General features: G+C 56.0%; 1 protein-coding gene across 6 annotated transcripts in view; it reads left to right on the top strand.

The window, feature by feature from the left end:
* Positions 1-24,263, top strand: part of DYNC2I1 (dynein 2 intermediate chain 1) — a 98,559-nt gene that overhangs the window by 65,342 nt on the left and 8,954 nt on the right. For 2 of the 6 annotated variants that reach the window (XR_013996564.1, XM_081101854.1), the window contains one exon: positions 21,476-21,895. The exons of 1 other annotated variant lie outside the window; for it this stretch is intronic. Coding sequence is in view for 1 of the 5 variants with exons in the window: in XM_081101854.1 (XP_080957980.1) it covers positions 21,476-21,623 (148 nt within the window). In the remaining 4 variants the exon portion in view is untranslated. Of the gene's footprint in view, positions 1-1,585; positions 2,536-21,475; positions 21,896-24,263 lie in introns of those variants that run through there. 3 more of the 6 variants (XR_013996565.1, XM_081101851.1, XM_081101852.1) reach the window with 2 other exon arrangements.

Raw genomic sequence — 24,263 nt, 5'->3', positions numbered from 1 at the left:
CAACATGTTCACAACATTCTCCTGGGTTTCGATCCTACTCAACTACATGCACCTGAGCTCTATCAAGCCCGCGTCACTCAGGCACGTGGGCCACGTGTTCGGACCATAGGTTCAAGCTCACAGCCATAGCCGTTGGCTATAACTGTGCTGGGCGGGCTCTGCCCTCCAAGCTGGGACTGGCACGTGGCTTTGCCACGAGAGGACTGTGCCCTCTCATCAGTCCGAGGCTTGAACCTGTCCAAACGCTGTAGCCGCGCCCCACAGGTTCCCCTGAGGACATGGGCCCCGGTGTCTCCTCATGGGCACCTCCTCATGGGGGGCCTGCCCTGGGGGGGCCTCCTCCGTGGGGGCCTCCTCTGTGGGCGCCTCAGCCCCCGTGGCCAGCCCTGTGGCTCTCTGACCAAACAACAGAACATTGATAATTGGTCTAAGTATCTGACCTTCCCACTGAGGTTCCCAGGAGTCACTACAGAGGCTGACGCAGATTCACATGGAAACCATGGTGAGTGTCTTGCCAAGAGCTTCCTTCCAGAGCCGTCACCCCAGCTGTAAGAGAAAGCAGGGGCCTAGGGAAGGGCGGCGCAGGGAACTCCATGAGCCCCGAGAGGGAGCACTTGCGAATGGCACCCCTGAGCTTGCAGCCAGGTTTGGCCTGACAAAGGGGTCAGGCCTGGCCCCATCGGTGCTGAGCAGTGGGCCTGGGGTGCAGAGCAGGAGTGTGTGTGTGGGGGGGGTGTTTCGGGCCTTGAGGGAAGGAGTGGCTCAGTGTTTGCACAACCCAGTGCCTTCCTGGTGGGCCGAAGCACCTCTGGCTCCCCCAGCCAGCCCAGACCTGAAGGGAAAGCCACCTGTCCAGGTGACCCTCACCAGGTGCTGTGGGTGATGCACACTAGGTGCTGTGGGTGACGCACACTAGGTGCTGTGGGTGACCCTCACCAGGTGCTGTGGGTGACACACACTAGGTGCTGTGGGTAACACACACTAGGTGCTGTGGGTAACACACACTAGGTGCTGTGGGTGACACACATCAGGTGCTGTGGGTGACCCTCACTAGGTGCTGAGGGTGACGCACACCAGGTGCTGTGGGTGACCCTCACCAGGTGCTGTGGGTGACCCTCGCTAGGTGCTGTGGGTGACGCACACCAGGTGCTGTGGGTGACCCTCACTAGGTGCTGTGGGTGACGCACACCAGGTGCTGTGTGTGACACACACCAGGTGCTGTGGGTGATGCATACTAGGTGCTCTGGGTGGCCACCTGGCTCAAGACTTCCTGCTAGGAAGGATCTGGGAGCGGGGCAGAGCTGAGGCCAGGGCCCATTTGCTGACACCCGGGCAGCGCCCCCATTCATGGTGGTGGCAGAGGCCCTGCAGAGCGTTGTGCGCACACTCCGCTGGGATTAGAGGTTGGGTTAACTTGTCAGTCTTCCCAGTGAGACATGGGGCAGGCTGTGGGCCCCTGGTGGACAGCCCCCGTCAGCGTGGGGCCGCCAAGCGCTGGCCCTCCACACTGCCGTTCGTGGACCCCAGGCCGACTGGCCCCAAAGCCCCACAGCAAAGAGCGACAGCTTCTTTGTTTATGTTAAAGAAAACCCAGGAGGAATCCCAGGGCCCAGACGGAGGAGAGCATCCCTCTGAGAGGGAAGAGGCGGACGCTGCGTGGACACGAGCTCTTCAGGGACGGAAGCCCTTCGTCTGTCTGTCTCCCTGTCAACACATCCTGCTGCCCACAGGGCCTGGCCGTGCTGGGAGGAAACTCAGCGGGCATGTCCTTAAGGACCCAACGTTTGACGTGGCAAAAGCAAACAGTGCACCTGGCATGGATGTGGGTGGACAGAGCGCCCCCCTCATGCACCCTGGGTGGCACGGCCTCACTCCCAAACCATCCCCACTGCCCTCTAGGCAGGACCGAGAGGATGGAAGGGGGGGAGGGCATCCTCGGAGGCCGATGTCCCCAGAGGGACATCACTCAGTGTCCTCAGTCTCCCCGAGGCCAGCCGAGGCCACACACCCACTTCAGCCCGAGGCCCCGGCTACTACGGGGGTCTTCCCAGGGTTCAGACGCTGAGACACTGTCCATCAGCTGCCTGCCCCTCCCCCAGGAAGGCCCGGCTCACTGCTGGCAGGACAGCATTTCCGCCCACACCTCCCGCGCGGCCTCCCCACGCACCCTCCTCGGGGCGTTTTCCCTCCGTTTCATCACGATGCGAATGTGGCAGCAGAGGCCCGAGCAGTCAGCCCAGAAACCGCAGGGCCACCCCCCTCCAGATGGGCCTGAGGCCAGGGCAGAACTCGGCTCTTGCTGGACACAGGAAGTCCCCGGTCCCCGAAGCTGGCCCCTCTCGGGACAGCCCTGGCTCATCCTGTCCATGAGGCGGCACTCAGATTCAAGTCCTTGGAAATGAAGCCTGGATTTTCATTACTCAGAAAACATGTCCACAAACCCGCCCAGGCAGCTGGAACCTCAATGTCCTCCTCTAATTAAAAATGAATGTTAAGTTTAATGAGGGACTCACAGTAAACATGCCATTGGAAGGCTCTGGCAGCGTTTGGGGGCCACTGCGCGCTCGGCTTTCCCTCCAAGATGCGCTGCTCCCGGGCCAGGTCAGCGGCATCTGGCTGTGTACCCACAAGCTGTGCTGGGCTTTCTCCAGAACTACCCCTGCGGCCGAGCGACGGCCATGGAGTGGTGGTGAGGTTGACTCGCAGATGCCAGCCAGGATGGTGGTGGTGGGGGGGAGCGTCCGGCGGGGTCTGTGTGTGCTGGAGGAGACCTCGCCTCTGGGGTCTGTGAGCCTGACTCCATCTCTCCATGACTGGCAGGAGCCAGAGGGTGAGAACTGGGCACCAAGTTCAAGCAGAACCTCAGGTTTGGGGGCACTCCTTGCCCTCCTGCTCTCCCCTCACCCGGCCCCTCCCTGACTCAGGAACCACCCCGAGAGCCGTCTGGCCGGAGCTGCCTGCCCTTTCCCGGGTTTGCCCTCCGGCCCGCGGTGGCTTCGGCGATGCTCCTTGTGGGGCCTCTTCACGCTGAGACGGAGCCTTCTGTGGCTGCGTGACCAGAACAAGGCGCTCGTCTCCCCCCAGTTTTCTAAAGTTCTAATGAAAATTTAGCCTCGAAACGCCACTTTCTGCTCAAGGTGGGAAGAGCAATCCCAGGTGCCTCAGGGAGCAGTGAGCTGCCGCTGGGCGGACACTGTCCCACAGTGTAGATGTGTGTCCCAAGGAGGTCCCGGGAGAGGATCTGGGTGTTTATCTGAGGCGCCCCTTGAGATAAACGTTAACCGTTGCAGGTGTTGGGACATCCAAGTATTTGGTAGGAAAGAGGCTACGCTACGCAAGCAGGACCAAGGGCAGGCCTAGGACCCAAAAGACCAGAAGCTTAAATTTCAGTTTTAAGCTTACGCAAAATGATTCACCTAACTGCCGGAGGAATTACACCACTTGAAACACATGCAGTTGCAAATCACACAGCACCTTATCACTCACAACAGTTCCTGATGCTGCGGGTCAGGCTTGGTGGGGTCCCGGTGGTGCTGTCCTCTGGGGTCTGGCAGCTGGGCCGGTCCGGTCCGGTCCGGAGGCAGGGGCTGGTGTTACTCACCCAAGAGCTTGGTAGCGCCTCAATGAGGAGGTACTAGCTGTTCTTCTGTCGTCTGGCAGAGAGAGTACGTGGAGTGGTGTCGCTTGCTGGACTGACAAAAGGACGTGCTTTTGTGGCTGTCTCGACAGGCGAGCACTGTTGGCTGGTCAGGACCCATTTTTAAAGCCTGTTCGCACCCGCAGCAGTTCAGGTGGCTATCAGTGAATTACGTCAGTGCGCACATGTTAATCGCAAACAGGGCGAGGGCTACATGGGGTTATCTGGGGAGAGTACCTCCCTCACACAAATGGTTATCTTGGCCAGTCACTCTGAGTCAGTAACTGAAGTTCAAATCCTTACCTATGGGTACACACGCTTCAGGGCAGTGGGGACTGTGTCCTTAATATCACACTTTAACTTTCAAGAAAGTTAACTCAAACATTTTAAGACCTTTTTAAACACTTTTTAGACTTTTAAAAACATTTCTGTATTCTAATACAACAATGCGAAAAGAAAAGGCTCAGTGACTCAGCGCCTCCGAGCAAGCAGGTAGGTGGCGGGCGGCTGGCCAGGCCGAGGTGCCTCCCCCTGACCGTCTCCGGGAAGTCTCCGGGTCTGCGTGCGTGCGCAGCGCTGCTGGTCGCCATGCGGTTCTGTTTGCCTTCCAGGACCTTATGATCCTTCCCAGGTAAAAGCCTGGCTCCATCTCTGCATCAGGGCCATGTGCCATGGCAGGTGCTCGTCGGCATGTCGGGGTACACCTGAGCTGTGGCAGGTGCTCGTCGGCATGTCAGGGTACACCTGAGCTGTGGCAGGTGCTTGTTGGCATGTCGGGGTACGCCTGAGCCGTGGCAAGTGCTCATCGGCATGTCGGGGTACGCCTGGGCTGTGGCAGGTGCTCGTCGGCATGTCGGGGTACACCTGAGCTGTGGCAGGTGCTTGTCGGCATGTCGGGGTACGCCTGAGCCGTGGCAGGTGCTCATCGGCCTGTCGGGGTACGCCTTAGCCGTGGCAGGTGCTCGTCGGCCTGTCGGGGTACGCCTTAGCCGTGGCAGGTGCTCGTCGGCATGTCGGGGTACGCCTTAGCCGTGGCAGGTGCTCGTCGGCCTGTCGGGGTACGCCTTAGCCGTGGCAGGTGCTCGTCGGCCTGTCGGGGTACGCCTTAGCCGTGGCAGGTGCTCGTCGGCCTGTCGGGGTACGCCTTAGCCGTGGCAGGTGCTCGTTGGCATGTCGGGGTACTCCTGTGCTGGTGTAGAAACCACCGCAGCTAAACATCTAGCCACCATCTGTCTGCTCTGCGGCTGTAACCAATACAGACGGACCCAGCACATACCAATAGACATGTGTTGCTCTCAGTGTGGGAGGCTGGGCATCTGAGATCCAGGGCCATAGGTTGGGAAGAGCCAGTTGGCCCCTGGGGCCCTTTCATAGGGCACTGATCTCATTTGTGGGGGCCCACCCTCATGACCTCATGACCTCTCAGAGGCCCCACCTCCAAATACCATCATCTGGGGGATTAGTTTCTGCACATGAATTTCGGGAACACAGTCCGTGCACGTCCCTTCCGCATTTGCAGGTGTTACCCTAACGCAGACCCAGAAGAGAAAGCCTACATTTCGCTGCCTCTGAGCCTTTGACTCCAAAACACAACCGGTGCTGCTGGGAGGCGCCGGGCACCTCCTGGGTGCCTCTGAGTGTAAACTGGGACCTACATCCCTACGTACATCAAAACGCATTCAATGTTGACCACTGGCCTCAACATAAAGAGAGAAGTCATTACTGGAAGAACACATTTTCTGATATGTGGTAAAATCACATCTAAGAATGACAGAAACCCTGACGAAAATAGCTCAGTGCAACAAAAATGCCAAAAATAAAATGAAAAGACAAAGGCTAAGATGAAAAATACCTGCAACGTGTGAGATGAAAAGTGTGTTTCCTTACATTGAGACTATGCTCTGGCCTAGAGGAGATGAACAAACTCCTCCAGAATCAGAACGACGCTGGCAGGACAGTCAGGAAAAGAAATACTTGTTAGAATTTTGGGAAATTTGCCAAATAAACAAGGCGCCATTTTCATCCACCTGATGGGAAGGACGCAAGCGCAGGACACTGAGTGTGGGAAGCGCTTTGGGGAACAAGCCTGCACCCCGCCCCGCCCCTCCGCCCTGGCTGGGGAGAGATCATTCCAGCTCTTTACGCTTCGTGCCTCAGCGACAGCCAGGCGTGCACAGCTCCTGCGAGGGTGTCCCTGCACCACCCGAAGGTGTCCCTGCACCGCGCGAGGGCGTCCCCGCACTGCCCGAGGGTGCCCCTGCACTACCCGAGGGTGCCCCGCCCGAGGGTGTCCCCGCACCGCCCGAGGGTGTCCCTGCATCACCCGAAGGTGTCCCCGCACCGCCCGAGGGTGTCCCCGCACCGCCCGAGGGTGCCCCTGCACTACCCGAGGGTGCCCCACCCGAGGGTGTCCCTGCACCACCCGAAGGTGTCCCTGCACCGCCTGAGGGCGTCCCCGCACCGCGCGAGGGTGTCCCCGCACCACCCGAAGGCGTCCCCGCACCGCCCGAGGGCGTCCCCGCACCACCCGAGGGTGCCCCTGCACTACCCGAGGGTGCCCCTGCACCACCCAAGGGTGCCCCGCCCGAAGGTGTCCCCTCACCGCTCGAAGTGCCACGTGGCTCACTTTAAAGCCGGGGGGAGTGCTCGCCCTGAAGAGGAGCAGAACGTGTGATGGACGCACCCTCTGCTGGAGCCGCTGCCCCCACACTGTCCGACTCACAGTGATTATCAACCTTCCTGATGCCGCGGTCCTTTAATACAGTCCCTCATGTTGTGGTGACCCCCAACCATAAAATTATGTTCATTGCTACTTCATAACTGTAATGTTGCTACTGTTAAGAATCGTAATGTAAATATCTGATATGCAGGATGTATTTTCATTGTTCGCGACCCACAGGTTGAGAATCGCTGGAGGTCATGAGGTCATGAGGATGGGCCCCCCCAATGAGATCAGTGCCCTGGACAGGCAGGCGCAGGAAGAGCCAGTAAGAGGGGCAGACAGAGATCTGCGCAGGAACCAAACAGGGCCCACAGCCCTTCATGGCCACGGAAACCAGAAACCCTAGGCCAGGATGGCAGCCCCTGAAGTCCCACTGGCTTTAGGCTCTGAGCGTGCCCGCGTGGCCAGCAGGCTCTCAAGAAGTGTCTGACGGGCAGACCAAGCCGGCTCAAGGCATCACAGTTTCCTTCACGAAGAAACTGTCTGGTAAACGCTTCATTTCAAATTGCTTCCCCAAAGCGGGTGTGTGGGTGGTGGTGACGTCACACCCTCCCTTTACCTGGGGCTGTGACCCTGTGGGGGCGGAGGGGCAGGGCCTGCAAAGCCGGGTGTCAGATGTAGCCCTTCCGTTCGGAGTGTCCCCTCTGAGGGACGGGAAGCCAGCCGGGCCTCGCATGAGGTCATCAGGGCAGGGCTGCAGCGCTCGCTGTAGTGGCCAACCTTCCCGCCCAAACGGGGGCCCGTGGCCTCCAAGAAACGTATTGTCCTGTTGTTCCTTCGTTGGGAAGCTCCCTGTGCTGACACTAACCCTCACTGGTCCGCACTCATGAGCCACCTTCGTGAGACGGCTTGGCTCTTTTCTGTCGCACTCGGACTCTGCAGAGTGTGAGGTTTTTGTCAGTTTCCTGTGGGTGGGCAGCCCAGTGTCCAGGGCACCAGGAAGGCAGGGTGTCAAACGTGAAAACCCTTGTGGAGACGAGAGAGGAGTTTGAACCTCCCTCCTCTCTGCCGCCTGTGGTCGCACAGACGGGACGTTATTTCATCACTAACTGACGGGCAGAGCGACTTGCACGTTTGCATGTTTCCTGGGCGTTTTGACAGGTTGAGTTCTGAGCCTGCTTCTCCGTGAGGCTGACTTCCCTTGACTCAGCCCTGCTCCTGGGGGTGAGTCCCCAGAAGGCACGTGTGACCTCCAGGCAGGGGGCGGAGTCATGGCTGAGCTGAGCCTTCCCGTGATCTCTCAGAGAGGCCCCCCCCCTTTTTAAAAAATATATTCTTATTGATTTCAGAGACGAAGGGAGAGGGATGAGAGAGAATCATCCATCAGCTGCCTCCTGGGAATCGAGCCGCAACCCAGGCCTGTGCCCTGCTGGGGAATTGAACCATGACATCCCGGTTCCTAGGCTGATTCGCAACCGCTGAGCCACACCGGCCGGCAGAGAGGCCACTTTTAAGCCAGGAAATGGCACAGCCCCCTGTAGGCCAAGCAGAGAAAAGCAGCCGGGGCAGCCAGTCTACACGCACGGCTCTCGCTCCAAGCTGCTCATCCTCCCTCAGGCTCCCCCAGCCGCTGACACATCTTGGGGTGGTTTTTGGTTTTATTTGAAATGATTTTGTAGTTCCAAGTTGCTGGCCCAGAATTCACTTCTGCTGAGTATAGAATTGCCTTTTTGATTTAATTACAGATGGCTTCTTAGAAAATTAGGGACATCATTCGTCCCCCGGGGTCATGCCGGCGAGGCCCCTGCAGAGGGCTGCCTGAGCGAGCGGGCAGCACCCCCGCACCAGTTCTCAGGCAGAAGCGGAGGAAGGGCACTAGGCCAGAGCCTCCTGGTGGCCCCATAAATCCTGGAGAAAAGTTCGTGTGCTTCTCACTCTGATGAGAAGACTCAGAGCAAGGCACCTGCCCCCCTACAGGTTGGGTGTCCCCAAAGCCCGAGGAGCTGGGGGTCATTTGTTAGAAGTTGCAACCCTGGGCCCCCAACGGCACGGGTGCCAGGGGCGAGACAGGCAGGTGGTCGCTCTCGCCAGGAGTGTGTGCTGGCTGAGTCACTCATTAGGACTGGGTGGGGTGTCCCAGCAGCCCAGAAATATGGTGAAGAGTGATGTCCATATTTACTATGCCGCCATTGTGAAAATGGGCCGTTTCACCAAAGCCCTTGCTCCCTGCAACGGGAGTCCCGACCTCAAAGCAAAGCCTTTGACCCAGTACCTGTGTCTCAGCGAGACGCACCCTCTCCGCCACGAGACGCTGTGGTCCAGCTCCCCGCTGACGCATGTGCTGGGCGCTCCCAGGAGAGCTGCCTGCCCTCTCTGAGCCTTGGTTTCTTCGTCTGTGAAAGGGGGTTAATGATAGCACCTTCCGTCCAGGCTGTGGGGTGATTGGCGGAGGGCGGCATGAATGTGTTTTCTGTGTGCGGCCACCTCAGCTGCACTGACGCCTGTTCCTGTGGGTGCTGGGTGCCGGCTCCCGTCAGCACCGGCCTGCGGCCCCTCGGGCATCGCGGTGCAGGACCGGCTGCATCTGCTCCATCAGCTGCTCGCCAGCCGGACGGAGGCCTGCGGTTTGCCAGGCTTCCAAGAGGGACGGCCCGGCTGGACTTGCGGGACCAGCTGCTCCGGCAGCTGCTCTGTGTCTACAAATTCAGTGTGTCCCCTTGGACTCCGGAATTCAGAGAAAACAAATGCATTCCTGGGGCCACACCCTGTTTCTCTGCACAGTTCACCATTTCCCCTGAGAAGATTCCGGCATTTCTTTATTTTTCCTATTTTTTTAAATGTATGTTTTATTGTTGCTAGTATCACAGATACTCCCGCTTCCCACCGCCCCTCCTCCCCCCAGCCCCGACCACCCCAGGTCTTCACCCAGCCCGTGTCCATGGACTATGCTTGTAAGGATACTGGGGCCTGAGGCACGGGCTTGTGCACCGGTGGGGTCTCTCAGCGAGGCCTGCAGGGATCGGACCGCAGCAGGCGGCGGGCGAGCCCGAGCCCAGGCCTGGTGCTGCGCAGCTCCCGCCCATCCAGCCCGCCGCCCCTGCCGCAGGCTCCCACCGTCAGTCCCGAGGGAGAGGCTCACGCTGCCCAAGGGCGCTCGCCATAGTGAGCCCTGTGTCTGGCCCCTGTCAGTCAGCTGAGCGGTGCTCCTGCTGTGGGAGCACACTGACCACCAGGGGGCAGCTCCTGCGTTGGGCGTCTGCCCCCTGGTGGTCAGTGCACGTCATGGCGACTGGTCATTCGGTCGTTCAGTCATTGGGTCACTTAGGCTTTTCTATGTGTAGATAAGTGCTTTGGTTTATCTCTTCTCACCCCCACCCCCACACTGAGGTGTGTCAGGCTGAGGCTGTCCCAGGCCCTCTGCTTCGGGTTCGGGCATTTCTTTAAATGGCCACAGCCCGTGCTCTCTCTGTGAGAACCCAGCGCAGACACATCTGGGCCCCACAGCACACAGGCCCCACTTTAGGAGCCAGCCGGGCTCTGCGCTGTTGCAAATAGCAGCCCGGGCCAGCCCAGCTGTGGTTCCTGACCACACACCCACCCGGCCTCTCTCTGACCAGGGGACACGCAGAGACCACTGCGGACAGTGAGTTGCAGCCCCAGAAGCCACGGGGTGGACGGAGCAGGAAGACAGACCAGGAAGGGAGCCTGGGTGGCCCTGAGGGCCCCTCGCCACCTGTGTCTGCACCTGACAGGCCTGGGCAGGGTCTGTCCCAGCTGACGGCAGCACCTCAGAGACGGAGGGCGTTTCCTCAGGTCCCTCCACCTGCTCCTGCGTGCTCCCTGCGCCAGGTCACCTGGGGCTGCGCGGAGGGCGAACGGGGTCAGAAACGGGCTCCAGCCCACGTGAGACAGAGCCCCGGGCAGAGCGCGGCCGCAGCTGGACTCCGCTTTCCCAGGGAACACCGCCTGGGAAGATGAAATTGCAAGTAGCTGCATGGCTTGCTTCAAACACCTGAAAATCCATTTATCTGAACAATAGTTTGCTCAGCTAGCAGTTAAAGTAAACACTCTCAGACAAGAGCAGGCTCGGGAGACAGGGTCTCGGGAGGTCTCGCCAGCTGTGGTCACCTGCCTGACCCCCACCAAATACCCGCGGAAACCAGACCCTCTCCCCCCCACAGCAGCCAAGGTCGCCCTCCTTCCCGAGAACCCTCCCTGGCGTTCCTCCAGGCGCCCTGCTCAGAAGCCAGCCGCTGCCGGGGTGGGTGTGTTCAGGGAACGGGTCCAGCCAGTGGCTCTTCCTCTGGTCCCCCGGCCCCGTCCTCAGTGGTGGGAAGCGCGGAGACCTGACCCGCCCAGCGGAGCAGTGGCCACTCGAGTGCTAGTCCCGACAGGGCCCCGGGCCCAGCTGCTGCGGGTCAGCAGGTGAAACTGGGGGGCCAGCAGCTCCCCCTGGGGCCTCTCAGAAATACAGGGTGCGTGTGCGGGAGGCACTAGGAAATGGTTGTAAGGGAGCAACTCCCCCCGCGCTGTGTCCACCCTCCTCATTCCCGAGTCCACCCTTGAAGAACTTCTCGCTGCATGTGCCTGCACTCTGCCAAGGTGCTTTCATGCTGTTTACTTTGGTGTGATTTTTAAAAATAGGACATAGTTGGATTTTGTTTTTAGATGCAATCTGAAGTTTATTCTTCCACAGAGAAACTGACCAATTAGTGATTTAAAGTCACGCTGCTCTAATTGCTCCCACCGTTTCCACCAGGCTGCGGGCGGCTTCTGTGTGTGTGGACTGGCTTTTCTTGCCTGTAGTTTTCTCTGTGTTTTCCATGCAATATTTACTGTAACCAACACCTAGCAGGGGTGACTTTTAGTTTTTAAAGGCATCCTTCCGTCTGTGCTCCCCCGCGACAGGGTCCATAGTGAGGTCCCCTGTGCCGGCTGCCGGAGGCGCATGTCTCACTGCGCCCGTCCCTGCTCCCTGCCCAGCGCTTGGGTAATAGCTGCTGTTTAAAGGATCACGGCTGTTATTTTATAGAATCTAATGTAATTCAACATTGAGACTGTTTTCACATTTACATTTAATTTAACAGCACAATTTAATTATCCAGGTCTTCTCTATTTGAGCTGACCTGGTGCTGGCCAGGGTTTTTTCAATACCATTACTTTCTTGAGATTTTCCATTTTCTGCATTTGTCAGGCTGCCGGCATACATCTTCACTTAAAAAAGAAACCGGAGTCCCGGGGGCATCTGCGTTTATATTTCTGAATGTTTATATCGTCTCTGTCTTCACACAGGAGAAAGACTTTGGCTGGGTATAAAATCTGGATATAGTTTCGCAGAGAAATTTGAGGATAGCTTGATTCTTGGCCTTTAAATGTAATTTGTTTTAATGCTTTTAGAAGTATTTTAATTCACAAAAAGTCGATATAATTTAGAGGAGTGATTTAAAGTTTAATGACTATGGCCAGGTATACTCTCCACAAAGTTTTTATCTGAATTGTCACAAAATCTAATGGATGGCAACCTGAATGATATGAAGGAGATTCGACTGTGAGAAAATACATAGGTTACTATTTCCAAAATTACCTGCTCATCCCTGCCCCATTGGAACAGAGCGCTCCTCTCCCTGAAGCCACGTGCATGAAGTATCACAGGGATGCTATGTGAGTACAGACCTAAGGTGAACAAACGCTTTATTTATCACTAAAGTCAGGAGCTTGCCCTTCTTCCCCTCCCTCGACCCTCACCTGCCACTCCCTCAGGCTGGAGCGTAGCCTCCGTTCTGCGTGGGGATGCGTGCAGGGGCAGACCCCACAGGCTTGGCTGTGGAGCATGAATAAAGCCAGTGCCTGGGATTAGCTCCGGGTGGGAATCACTTCATAAGAGACAAGTTCTGTTGATCAAAATGATAAGCTGTCGTTTCCACTTAAACTACGAGGAGAGGGCCACGACTGCTGCATGCATATCTTGATGAATATGATCGACTGCTCTCTGTTCCTGTCCCGGGCACAGCCACACCCGGGCAGGGTGCTGTGGCCTTGAGGAGCTGAGATTTGCAGCAAAACCCTGCAGCTCACGTGAATTTTCATTTCCGGAATGTTCACTGTATTCTTCTCTCTGATTATAATATCAGGCGGGGGCCTCCATCCTCCTTGCCTCTGATGGCACAGGGAGCGTGGACGCCCCGACTCGGGGCACTGTGTTCCTGTCACTGTGGTCTCTCAGAGGACGGTGTTGTGGATTCACTCAGCGAGATAGACCACCAACTCAGAATTTAAATTTAAGAGCCTTTATTAAGCTGGCCAGCTGACTACAGTCACAGCACCCTGCTAAAGCAGAGGCTGAACTGCAACCCAGACTACAGGAGTTACATTTTATATTAAATATTGTGGAGGCCCAGTGAAAAATGTGTCTTTCAAATTCTGGGCCCCCAGTATGGAGGAAACTCTCTTTATTTATACTTTTTCCAGTCTTTTGTCTCCCAAATTTGGAATGAGACTTCCGGGCCATCTGAGAAAGAAGGCCTGCGTGCTGGGAAGGGGCCATGAGACCATATCTCAAGGCCTGGCCTGATGTCAGTACCTTCCTATCTCTGTGTTTTAGGGACAGACAGCACAGCGCGACCCATCTGGCCAAAGCACCAGATATGCAGCCCAGCACATTCCCCACTGGTTTTATGTACATGAGTCAAATCATTGACTCTTTTGGGTCATTGTTTGGGAGGGAGTTATATTGACCCCTGAGGAGAATTATTCTTTGCCGAATAAAGTCAGTGCACCTGTTTATAAGATAAAAGCCAGGAGTAATCTTCAGAGGGTCTGAAGAGTCCTGGACTCTCTATTTTGCCTGGGCTGCCTTAAGCCAGGTGTGATGAAGCCACATCAGGTTCCTGTCGACCTTGACTGCTGTGGGGGTAGTCCTTTCCAGGCAGGAGTCAGTCCTTGGGTGGTAAATTTCTTCACCCAAACAGAGTCACCAGGTTGGAAGGGATGAACCGGATACAAGCAGAGCATCTCGGACGTGCTTCTGGTCTGCTTTCTGGGTAGACTGTAAAGCCTGAAAGAACGTGAGTAAACTGGTGAGATGAGTAGTTCAGGGTCTGGAAGAGTCACTAGAATCTGTAAAGGCCCCACTGGTTTTAGGGCAGCCTCCCGGGCTGCTTCGTCTGCAGCCTAGTTCCCTCTTGCTTCTGGGGAGTTCCCTTGTCCTACATACATAGAGGTGGAAAGACGTAGTTACATCTGGCAGTGCCAGTTGGCCCATCGTCCTTGCTCTGCTCATGTTTGTCTAACTGCCTATTATATTACCTCAAGGATCCTGGCTCTGAATTCTTTCAGGGAAAATGGGCGTTGAATTTCTTCTGTAACTGCTTCATGCTGAGGAGGGTCAGAAGTTTCTCTCAGAACCAAGAGATCCTTGCTGTCTGTCAGAGGGGTGATGAGGCCTGGGCACAGAAGGAGGTGGGCTTGTGACCTGGCAGAGACAAACTGTAACAAATGGTCTGGTGGGAGGGAAAGAAAATATTTCAGTTTTAATAACCTCCATTGAAATAGAATTTTTCTCCTTAAAATTATCCCTCTGTTTATTAAAATGCTAACTTATTTACTGTATTCAGTTTGGCCTGATTGTTCGCATAAACACAACAAGAATGGTAACTGACTACCTTTGCTGGAATTTCATGATTGAATCTTAATGTGCCCCATAGGGCCAGGAAGCCAAGCCATACAGCCGCCATCAGGCCTGCCTGCAGTATCTGCTGCCCATTGTCCTTGCTTTAAGACCCATCTTAATAGCCCTCCTACTCGTCATGGCCCAGAGTGTGTGGGGGTTTCGTGCTCCCCTTCTACTCTGACCAACCGCCAGTGATGGTAGGGCATGGGCCTGACGCTCCAGCGCCAGCTATTTTCAGGGCTCCCAAGCAAGATACCAGGCTTTCTCTGTGGCACTCTTATTGTCTTCAAGTCTTCAGAGCTCAGACAGGGCTCTTTAAAATATGATACTCCAGTCAAAGTTTTTGGTCAATAAAACCACTATTGGAAACCAGTATTATTGAATTTATGCTAAGAAATGTATTTCCATGACTTACTTAGCATTGCCAAATTTTGGAGGAATTACATAAGGAGAAAAAGCCACTGACGTGCCTTAAGATCTTCTGATTTTCCTTGTCAGTCCTTTTTAAGGACTCTCCAGAGTTATAACAAAACAGTAACTGTTGGATTTCTTTTATCAGTCCCCCCTAAGTACTTTGGCAATTATTTACTCTCTCTGGCTTACTGGCCTGTACCATTTGATTAATTTCCTTTCAACATTTCTCTTCTCCTTCTTATCACATACACAACCTTTCTAAATTTCATACTTTCAAATTAGCCTTTAAACCTTCTATGTCCTTTAAAAATGCATAACCATGCCTCAGACCTTCTACTCAGTAATTCCTTATTCTTAGAAACCTCAATCCTTTACAGCCAGTATTTCTTAGATTACTAAGAGCAGGTGCTTCCTTCCCTATGCAATTTCAAGTATACTGTATCAGTCTAATTTAGTATTGGAAGGGTTAAAGAGAACAAAACAGGACAGAGAAAAACTTACTGTGCTTAGTAGCAGCTTGCAGCCTTGAGTCCAGCATAGTTCAGATAGGTAAAAATCAACAAAACTTCTGGTCTGCTTTCCCTGCCGATGGCCCCCCTCTTTTCTGCATTAACCATTTCCTTAGCTGCTCTCCCTCCTACATTTTTCCTTCTTTACACTAAGCCCCAGAGGCTCAAATCCTTCTCCTCTTCTACTACTTTTGACCTCTCTGACTATCCTCCTGTCCACCAGCCCAGGGCTCCTCCATCTCAGCAGGCTGAGAGCCTACCACCCTATCTAGCGAATCCTACTGCCACTACCCCATCTCATACCTGCTCCAGAGCAGTCTTCAGCTCTCTTCCTCCCCCAGTTAGAGCGGATGCTGTCCCCAACAGAGACCTACTGTAAAGAGAAAATGTACTAATCTTAACCTAACAAGCCTTTGTTTAAACTTTTCTGGGTTGCAACCTTATACCTTTAAATTAACCTTAGACTTCTAAAATTTTAACCTAACACAGCAAAATCATACATCAGAGCAAAGCAATTAAAAGTTCTCTACTGTCTTCCCCTTAAAGGAGGGTTTGCCCTATCTTTAAACAAACAACAGAAAGAGAACAAATACTCTCATGTGTACAGCCAGACAGCACAAAGTAGCTTTTGCTTTACACAGACTCTCACACTTACATTCATACACCAGACAGTCTGAGTTTTTTGACTTCTACCAAATGTTTACTCAGAGTTTAAGCAATCTAACCAATTCCTGACTAATTGCCTAAGGGAGCTATATGGCTTCCTGGGAAGTGATCAAGCTCCCCTTCCACTCACTTGGAGTGGGCCAGATTGATAGGGGGTCGACAAAGACGACTGCCCCTGACCCATTTTAACAAAGACAAAGACAACAAAGAACAAAGACAACAAACACCAGACAGACAAACCCGGTGCAGCCTACAGCCGCACGAACCAGAGACCCTGGCCACCGTTGTGGCCGCGGGTCAGGACCAGGAGTACTGCTGCGTCCAGCCCTCCGTATAGGTCCTTCCGTGGGACGTCCCAATTCCAGATTAACGACCGGTCTTCCTTACCTCTCTTGAGAGTCCAGGTGGCTCGGTTTCTGAATTGAAAGTTTTGGGTGGAGTCTCCTCCGCCTCCCTGGAACCCGGGACGGAGACTGGAGGCCTCCTTGGTAGTCGTTCCCCACAGGGATGTGGGGTATCTCGCTGCGTGCCCGGCAATAAATGGGGGAGAGCCTCCTGCCTTAAATAGGGGGTCCCTCTCACCCCTGCCGGGATCTCGCTGGGGCCTCCAAATGTTGTGGGTTCACTCAGCAAGATAGACCTCCAAGTCAGAATTTAAATTTAAGAGCCTTTATTAAGCTGGCCAGCTGACTACAGTTACAGCACCCTGCCGAAGCAGAGGCTGAACTGCAGCCCAGACTATAGGAGTTACATTTTATATTAAACTAGAGGCCCCGTGCACAAAAATTTGTGCACTCCAGGGGAAGGGGGGGGGGTCCCTCAGCCCAGCCTGTGCCCTCTCGCAGTCTGCGACCTCTCAAGAGATAACGACCTGCTGGCTTAGGCCTGCTCCCGGGTGGCAGAGGGCAGGCCCAATCCCTAGGTGCAGCCCCTGGTCGGGCTTAGAGCAGGGCCGATTGGGGAGTTGGGGCGCCACCCCTGTCACACTCAAGGCAGGGTCGATGGGGAGGTTGCGGTGCCACCCCCTGTCACGCACAGAGCAGGGCCCATCAGGGGGGTTGGGGCTCCGTACCCTGTCACGCACAGAGCAGGGTCAATCAGGGGGTTGAGGAGCTCCCCCCTGCCACTCACAGAGTAGGGCCCATCAGGGGAGTTGGGGCACCGCCCCTGTCACACACAGAGCAGGGCGGATCAGGGGTTTGGGTGCCGCACCCTGTCACACTCATGGCAGGGCCGATGGGGAGGTTATGGCTCTACCCCATCACACAGAGAGCAGGGCCCGTCGGGGGGGGGGGGGGGGGGTTGGGGCACCGCACCCTGTCACACACAGAGCCGCAGAGCGATCAGGGGGTTGGGGCGCCGCAGCCTGTCACACACAGAGCAGGGCCGATCAGGGGGTTGGGGAGCACCTCCCTATCAGGAACAGAGCAGGGCGGATAGGGAGGTTGTGGCCCCACCCCCTGTCACACAGAGCTGCAGGGCGATCAGGGGGTTTGGGCCCTGCCCCCTGTCACACTGATCCCTGTGCCGGGAGGCCTCGCGGCTCCGCTGATCCCGGTGCCGGGGGGCATATTACCCTTTTACTATATAGGATAGAGGCCTGGTGCACGGGTGGTGGCCGGCTGGTTTGCCCTGAAGGGTGTCCTGGATCAGGGTGGGGGTCCCCACTGGGGTGCCTGGCCAGCCTGGGTGAGGGGATGATGGCTGTTTGCAGCTGGTCACACACCCTTCAGGGTGGGGGGTCCCCACTGGGGTGCCTGGCCAGTCTGGGTGAGGGGCTGAGGGCTGTTTTCAGGCTGGTGGGTGACTGAAGCTCCCAACCGCTCCTTATTTTCTTTTTTTTTTTTTGAAATTCTGGGCCAGCTTTAGCTCTGAGGCTCCAGCTCTTAAGCCTCCGCTGCTGAAAGCAGGTTTCTGGCCTTTGTTTACCTTCTGTATTTGAAACAATGTTGCTATCCTGCTGGCTGAAGCCCGGCAACTAAAGCAGGTTTCTGGGGTTTTGTTTAGCTTCTATATTTGAAACATAGTTGCTTAGAGTTGCAGCTCAGAGGCCGGCAGCGGCAGGCGGGGAACGTTGGAGTCCTCCGTCACTGAAGCAAGCAAGCCTCATGTTAGCTTCCAGCTTCCTGGCTGCCGGCTGCCATCTTGGCTGGCAGTTAATTTGCATATCACCCTGATTAGCCAATGGGAAGGGTAGCGGTCGTACGCTAATTACCATGTTTCTCTTTTATTAGATAGGATATTGTGGAGGCCCAGAGAAAAATGTGTCTTTCAAATTCTGGGCCCCCAGTATGGAGGAAACTCTCTTTATTTATACTTTTTCCAGTCCTTTGTCCCCCAAATTTGGAATGAGACTTCCGGGCCTTCTGAGAAAGAAGGCCTGCGTGCTGGGAAGGGGCCATGAGACCATATCTCAAGGCCTGGCCTGGTGTCAGTACCTTCCTATCTATGTGTTTTAGGAACAGACAACACAATATGACCTGTCTGGCCAAAGTACCAGATATGCAGCCCAGCACAGCAGGCTCTTGGTTTTGTCCACTTTTCTGTTCCCAGAGCTCAAGGACCTTGCCTCTTCCATGGAAGGCACTTACATTTTAATTTTTATTCTTTAAAATATATCTTTATTGATTTCAGAGAGAAAGGTAGAGAGAGAGAGTTAGGAACATTAATGATGAGAGAATCGTTGATCAGCTGCCTCCTACACGCCCCCTACTGGGGACCTGGGCATGCGCCCTGACCAGCAATTAAACTGTGACCTCCTGGTTCATAGTTCGCAGCTCAACCGCTGAGCACATGGTTCGGGAACTTACATCTTAGAAAGAGGAGGAGCATCATGGGAACGAATAATACCCCTCCCCAGGGAGAATCCCTTTAACTTTTTGTGTATTTGTTTTTGGTATTTGCAATGCATTTTATATGAACAAAGGATTCTAGATACAATGTGAGTGCTTTTAAAAACTTAATCTCCTAAATATTATCTTTTATCATAAAAAATTCATAAATGTCTTTGGTCAAGCTGCACCCCAGTAAGTGGGCGTGTTGGGGTGGAGTTGAGAGTTAGGGCTCACGCTGCGCTGCCTCCCGGGACAGGTTCTGAGTGAGTGTCTCCTCAGAGGCCACAGCATTCCTAGTCATTGCTGTGTTCACTGAGCTGCTCCCTTGAAATTCTGGACCAGCTGCATCCTGTCAGCACCACTCCCGCCCTGGGACGCGCGGCAGAACCCAGCATCACTCGCCAGGTCTTATGGAGCGCGTGGGCATCCGGAGCGGGCAGCAGTGCTGCGTGCCTGAGGGCGGCGTGGCTCTCCGTGTAAGTCGCTCCTTCCCGAGGAGCCGGGCGTTCCCTCGTGGACGGGCCTCAGGAACAGCAACTCCTTTTCTTAGCCCTCACAGATTGTTCTGCTCTCTCCGCCATTGTTCAGTGTGCGGCCTTCATCGCTGTGCAGGGCGGTGAAGCGTTTGTGTGGTGAAGACCTTTCTCAACTCAGGAAAGAAGGACTTACCTTCTCTCCTAGGCCCACCCCTCCGAATATCTCTGGTTTTGGTTTTAGTGTATTTTAACTCTTCAATCGCTCTGAGATTTATATTATCTACAATGTGAAGTACTAGCATCTGTTCATTCTTTTTTCCTTTTTGGTTTTAAGGATGAATTTTTATCATTTTCCCTCCCCATTCCAAGGAGCCTCAAGACCCTGCTGGCGATGCCAGGCACCATGAGCACCTGGTAGGGGCGGGGCCTCGTGTGGGCTACCGGGAGGCCTGGCTTCGGGGAGCACTCAGTCCCTCCGCACACTCGCAGCCCAGCCCCCAGATGGCTGGCGGGGCCTGGAGTTGGGGCCTATGGCGATGAGCCTGAGTGAGGAGACGTCTGGCCTGACGGGCCTGGGCCGCTGACCCCAGCCAGGTCTGCCCAGGGCTCCAGTCCAGCAGCTCGGACCCTGAGGGGCGGCCCACCTCACCCTCGGTGGCTGGTTACGAGGGACCGGGGCGGGGGGGGGGGGGGAGGGCGGGGGGGGGGGCGTTTTGGCTGGGAAGGTGCTTCCTTTGACGTTGGCGGTGCTGAACAGAACCAGCCATGAACAGACCTGGTCAGAACAGAAGCAGAGATTCCCTGAGGGAGAAGGCAGGCACCATGCTGGTTGCTATGGCAACCACACCTCTGCGAGGAGCCCAAGCCACTTGCTGGACAAATAGGAGTCTCTTCATTTTAAATTAGTTTTTTTCTCTGATAGAATTAAATACTTTCCAATGTATTTTTCAAGAAAATAAGCCCAAAGCATAATAGTCCTGGCCTGGGGGTCAGTGGGTATGTCCCTCCTTGCTTGAGCTCGCAGCGCCTCTCAGGCCCACAGCTGTGGTCTGGCCTGTGGTCAGCAAACCCAGGGTCTCCACCCGTGAACAGTGCCGGCCCGGCCGCTGCACCTGTCCTGCGGCTGCGGGCCTCTCCGTGCAAACGCCCTGCCGCCTCCAGGCCCTGGGCGCTCGCCAGGCCCACCGGCTCCCCTGCTCCCAGTGCTGGGCTGCCTGGCTGCTGAGGCGAGCGCGGCCCCAGGACCCCAGCCGCCAGACCTGTGACCCCTCAGCCCCAGACCTTCTCCTTGAAGCCCTTCTTTCCTGGCTGATCCCGGGCCTGTCTCCTGCAAGGCCATGTGCAGCCCAAGGTTAGACGGACACACGGACAGGTAAGGAGACACACAGCGAGCCCGATGTGCCAGTCGACCCATGACCCGCCGCTTCGGACCCAGGCAGCGCTCCCCGTGACCCACAGAGCAAAGCCCAGCATCATAGGAACTAAGGCACGCAAGTCTTCCACTTGTGTTTTCTGCTCACACGAGGCCACTGTCTGTGGGAGACTCGCTGTCTCCTGTGCCATCTGCTAACTGCCATCCCCCCCAGGGAGGCCCCCATCCCCCTCCTCCTGCCAGGCCTCCCCACAAGCCTGGAGCGACCCGCGGGCCCTGGAGGAGGGGGAGACGGTGGGACGGCGCCCCTCCTGAGGAGGTGGGCACCTGAGCGCCGGGAGCGCCAGCCACGCCTCCTGTGTGCGTCGGACAGACGTGCAGACCGTGCCGGACACGTCTCGGCCTCTGCAGAGCTGAGAACAGGTGGAGCCAAGGTTTCGCTGCAGGTTGGTTCCCTGGGGGAACTTGCTCTGTCAAATTTGCAGCGCTGTCCTGGCCGGGGCCCAGAGGTTGGAGGTTGGCTGCACACTGAAGGCTCCCAGGTTTCATTTCTGGTCAAGGGCACGCACCTGGGTTGCAGGCTGGTCCAGTCTGGGTTGTGGTGTGTGGCAATGTGTCTCTCACACCGCTGTTTCACTCTCTTTCTCTCTTCCTCCTTTCCACATTCTCTAAAAATCAATGGAAGCCCAGCCAGTGTGGCTCAGTGGTTGAGCATTGACCTATGAACCAGGAGGTCACAGTTAGATTCCTGGTCAGGGCACATGTAGGGGTTTCAGGCTCCATCTCCAGTGGGGGGCATCCAGGAGGCAGCCAATCAGTGAGTCTCTCTCATCATTGATGTTTCTATCTCTCCCTCTTCCTTCCTCTCTGAAATCAATAAAAATATAGTTCAAAAAAAGTCAATAGAAAAAAATATCCTTGGGTGAGGATTAACCATAACAACAAAACCCCTGCAGAATTGTGAGCCACTCTGTAAGGGGACTCCTGGGTGTGACAGTTTTTACTAGTATATCTGAGAGGACTGGAATTATGTTATTTGAAAATCACCAACCTTGCATATTTTAGAGACATAATTGTAATGATTTAAACCACGAAAGCCTGAGTTTTTGTGCTATTTCTTAGATTCAAGCAGCACAACATGTGAGAAACCCTAACCTCAAAAGGAGAGATTGACCTGCCAGTCTCCACTGCTCTGACCACGTCACCACAGTTTATTTCCTTGTTCCTCGGTTCCAGGTGTTGGACGTCGGCTCAGAAAAGATCCCAACAATGGCTCGGTGCCCCTGCTGGGCCTGCTGTGCGGGCGGCGCTGTTTCCAGCGGGAGGCGCCCCCGCCCCTCCACCCTCCTCCCCACTGTCCTTGCTGAACCTTTTCAGAAGATAAAGGAAGCGAGAGTCTTTTTCTTTCCATCTTCCCAAGGACACTTTCATATAAAAGGCGCCCTCAATCCTTTGTAACGTCCACAGCGAAGCGTGCCGGCCGGGGGCCAGCGAGAACGCACGTCGCAGCCTCTCTGAGCTGCGTCCCGTTTCCCAGGAAGAGAACCTGCAGCAGGTGGGGCTCAGTTTAGTCTAATCCAGCCGTGGGCAAACTACGGCCCGCGGGCAGTTTAAATGAATAAAACTATTGAAATAAAAGACCGTACCTTTTATGTAATGATGTTTACTTTGAATTTATATTAGTTCACACAAACACTCCATCCATGCTTTTGTTCCGGCCCTCTGGTCCAGTTTAAGGACCCATTGTGGCCCTCGAATCAAAAAGTCTGCCCACCCCTGGCTAATCCTTAGGCCAGAGCTGGAGCGAAGGCTGCGTTGGGAGGCTCCATGCCTCAGGGTTGCAGATGGCGGCCGCGTGTGCGGGGACAGGGCGCGGTGTCAGGGTGAGGAGCCACTGCAGCCTGGGGTGGTGCACCGCCCAGAGCCCACGCTTATGCCCAGTGACGGGTCCACTTCCGGGCTTGCTCTGTGGGAACAGGTGGGCCAACGCAAAGCACTGGTAAAACAACTCAGATGTTTGTCACCGGGGCGGGCAGAGCGGGCGGGACGGGGCGCAGCCGAGTCCCTGTGGAATATTGTGCCGCTGTTACAAGCAGAGCAGCCGGTGCAGGCACGGCCCACACCATTCGTCTTAACTGAGAAAGCTGGTTGCCGAAATTTCTATACAACATGACCTAATTTCCATGAAGAAAAAGGATACGGAGAGGGACAGAGGGAGAGGTTTGCACGGATGTCGAGGGACGCCCTGGGAGCAGTGTGGTCACTCGCAGCACTTACCTGCCGAGGGAGGCGGGTGGCAGGGCGGACTCAGCGTGTCCCCCCTCTCGGTAGTAACTGAGGCGTGAGCCTCTTCGGTACAATCGGTAACGTGGAGACAAAGCCACAACCACCTGCCACTCCTATGAGCAGGGCGCCAGGCTGCCCGCTCTGCCCGCCACCAGGTGCCTCCTGCTCACACAGTGCTGATCAGCAGGGGCCGGAGCGAGGCTGGACCGCGCCTTCTCTCCTTATTCCCACCTGCTTTGCTCTTGGGGAAATCACAGCGGCTGCTCCATCCACTCACATCTAACCCTCTCCTGACCATTTAAGTTTTAGCAGCGGGCACTATTCAATTTGAAATGAAGCAGTTTGGTTGGGCATGGAGTTTTTTAGAAATAGATTTTTTTCTGCTTCTGGCAGAAATGAGGTTAGGGGTTATTCAAGGCATGCGCACACACAGATGTGCACACACATGCATGTGCACAGACATGCACACATGGATGTGCACATCCAGACATGCACACACACATGTACACACACGCATGTGCACACACAGACATGCACACACACGGATTGCACACAGACATGCACACATACGGATGTGCACACACACGACATACATGTTCACCTGCGTCCACTCACAGGCTTGACTTCTGTGGAGGGGTGACTACACGCAGACCAAAGATGACCGGGAGCCCGAGGGCCAGGGCTGAGCACCCGCCCAGCAGGATGCCCTGCCAGGTGCACCAGCTCGGGGGCGGCAGGGCTGCTTCCAACGGCCATGCGGGGCGCGTGCCCCCGACCGCTCCCTCCTCGTCCAAGCGCTGCCTCAGATGCGGGCGGTGGTCCGTCCTCTGTGTGAGGCCCCCGGGCTCTGAGCGGCTTCTGACACGCGGACAGATATGACATCAGGTTTATTGAGCTGTTTGCACAGGGCCACATACACATTGACGACGTTTTAAAACGAGACAGGGGCTGATCACGCGCTCCTGCCGACTGTCAGTGAAGCGCCCTCCCGCTCCCGGGCGAGAGGCCCTGTGCGGCTCTGTGGGCCGCGGGGAGGCTGAGGGAAACACTGCCAGCCGGTGACCGGGCGCAGCCCGGCTCCAGGTAAACCCGTCTGTGACACCGGACGGCTGAGAGGGGCCCGGCGCAGGGTGTCTGGGTGCAGCCCAGGGGCATCCCTGCGGCCTCCCGGCCGCTCCCACCATCATCCCAGTCGCCGCGTGCTCACAGGTCTGGGATGCATGGGAAGGATCCACAGCCTCCATGCTAAGGGGGCCGCGTGGTAAACGGGGTGAAGACGCGCACAGCAGGCCAGGCACTTGGGCTGGGGGTGGTCGCACAGTCCTCTGCCCTCTGCCCTGTGGCCGCCGCTCCCCAGACGCGCCCCCAAGTTCACCAGGTGGGCGGACCGGCAGCCAGGGCCGCATCTGCCAGCATCGCACAGAGGTGCTCCGGACACTTCTCGCAGGAAACAATTCTCCGCTTACACAGAGGGCAGTCCGGCTACGTCCATGAGGAGACCAGGCTTCTCCGTGTTTCTGGTGTTGCCCGATGGCCAGGGGCCGCTGGGTGAGGGGCCTGAAGTAACGCCACGGTGTCCCTTTAGTGCTGAGGGGCCTCCTCAAGCAGGACGCCTTGAGGGGGCACGCTGCTCCCCGCGGCTGTGGCCTCGAAGCAGGAGAGGGGGTCCCCCGGGCCTGCAGGGCCGCTTCAGGGAAGTCCTCGCTGGCTCCTGAGTCCGCAGCCCAGCGCAGCCCAG

This window comes from Myotis nattereri, assembly GCF_964212035.1.
Source record: "Myotis nattereri genome assembly, chromosome: 11".
In the NCBI taxonomy this organism is placed as follows: domain Eukaryota; kingdom Metazoa; phylum Chordata; class Mammalia; order Chiroptera; family Vespertilionidae; genus Myotis; species Myotis nattereri.
Note: the sequence above shows the minus strand (reverse complement) of the source record. Positions and strands in the feature narration are given on the sequence as shown.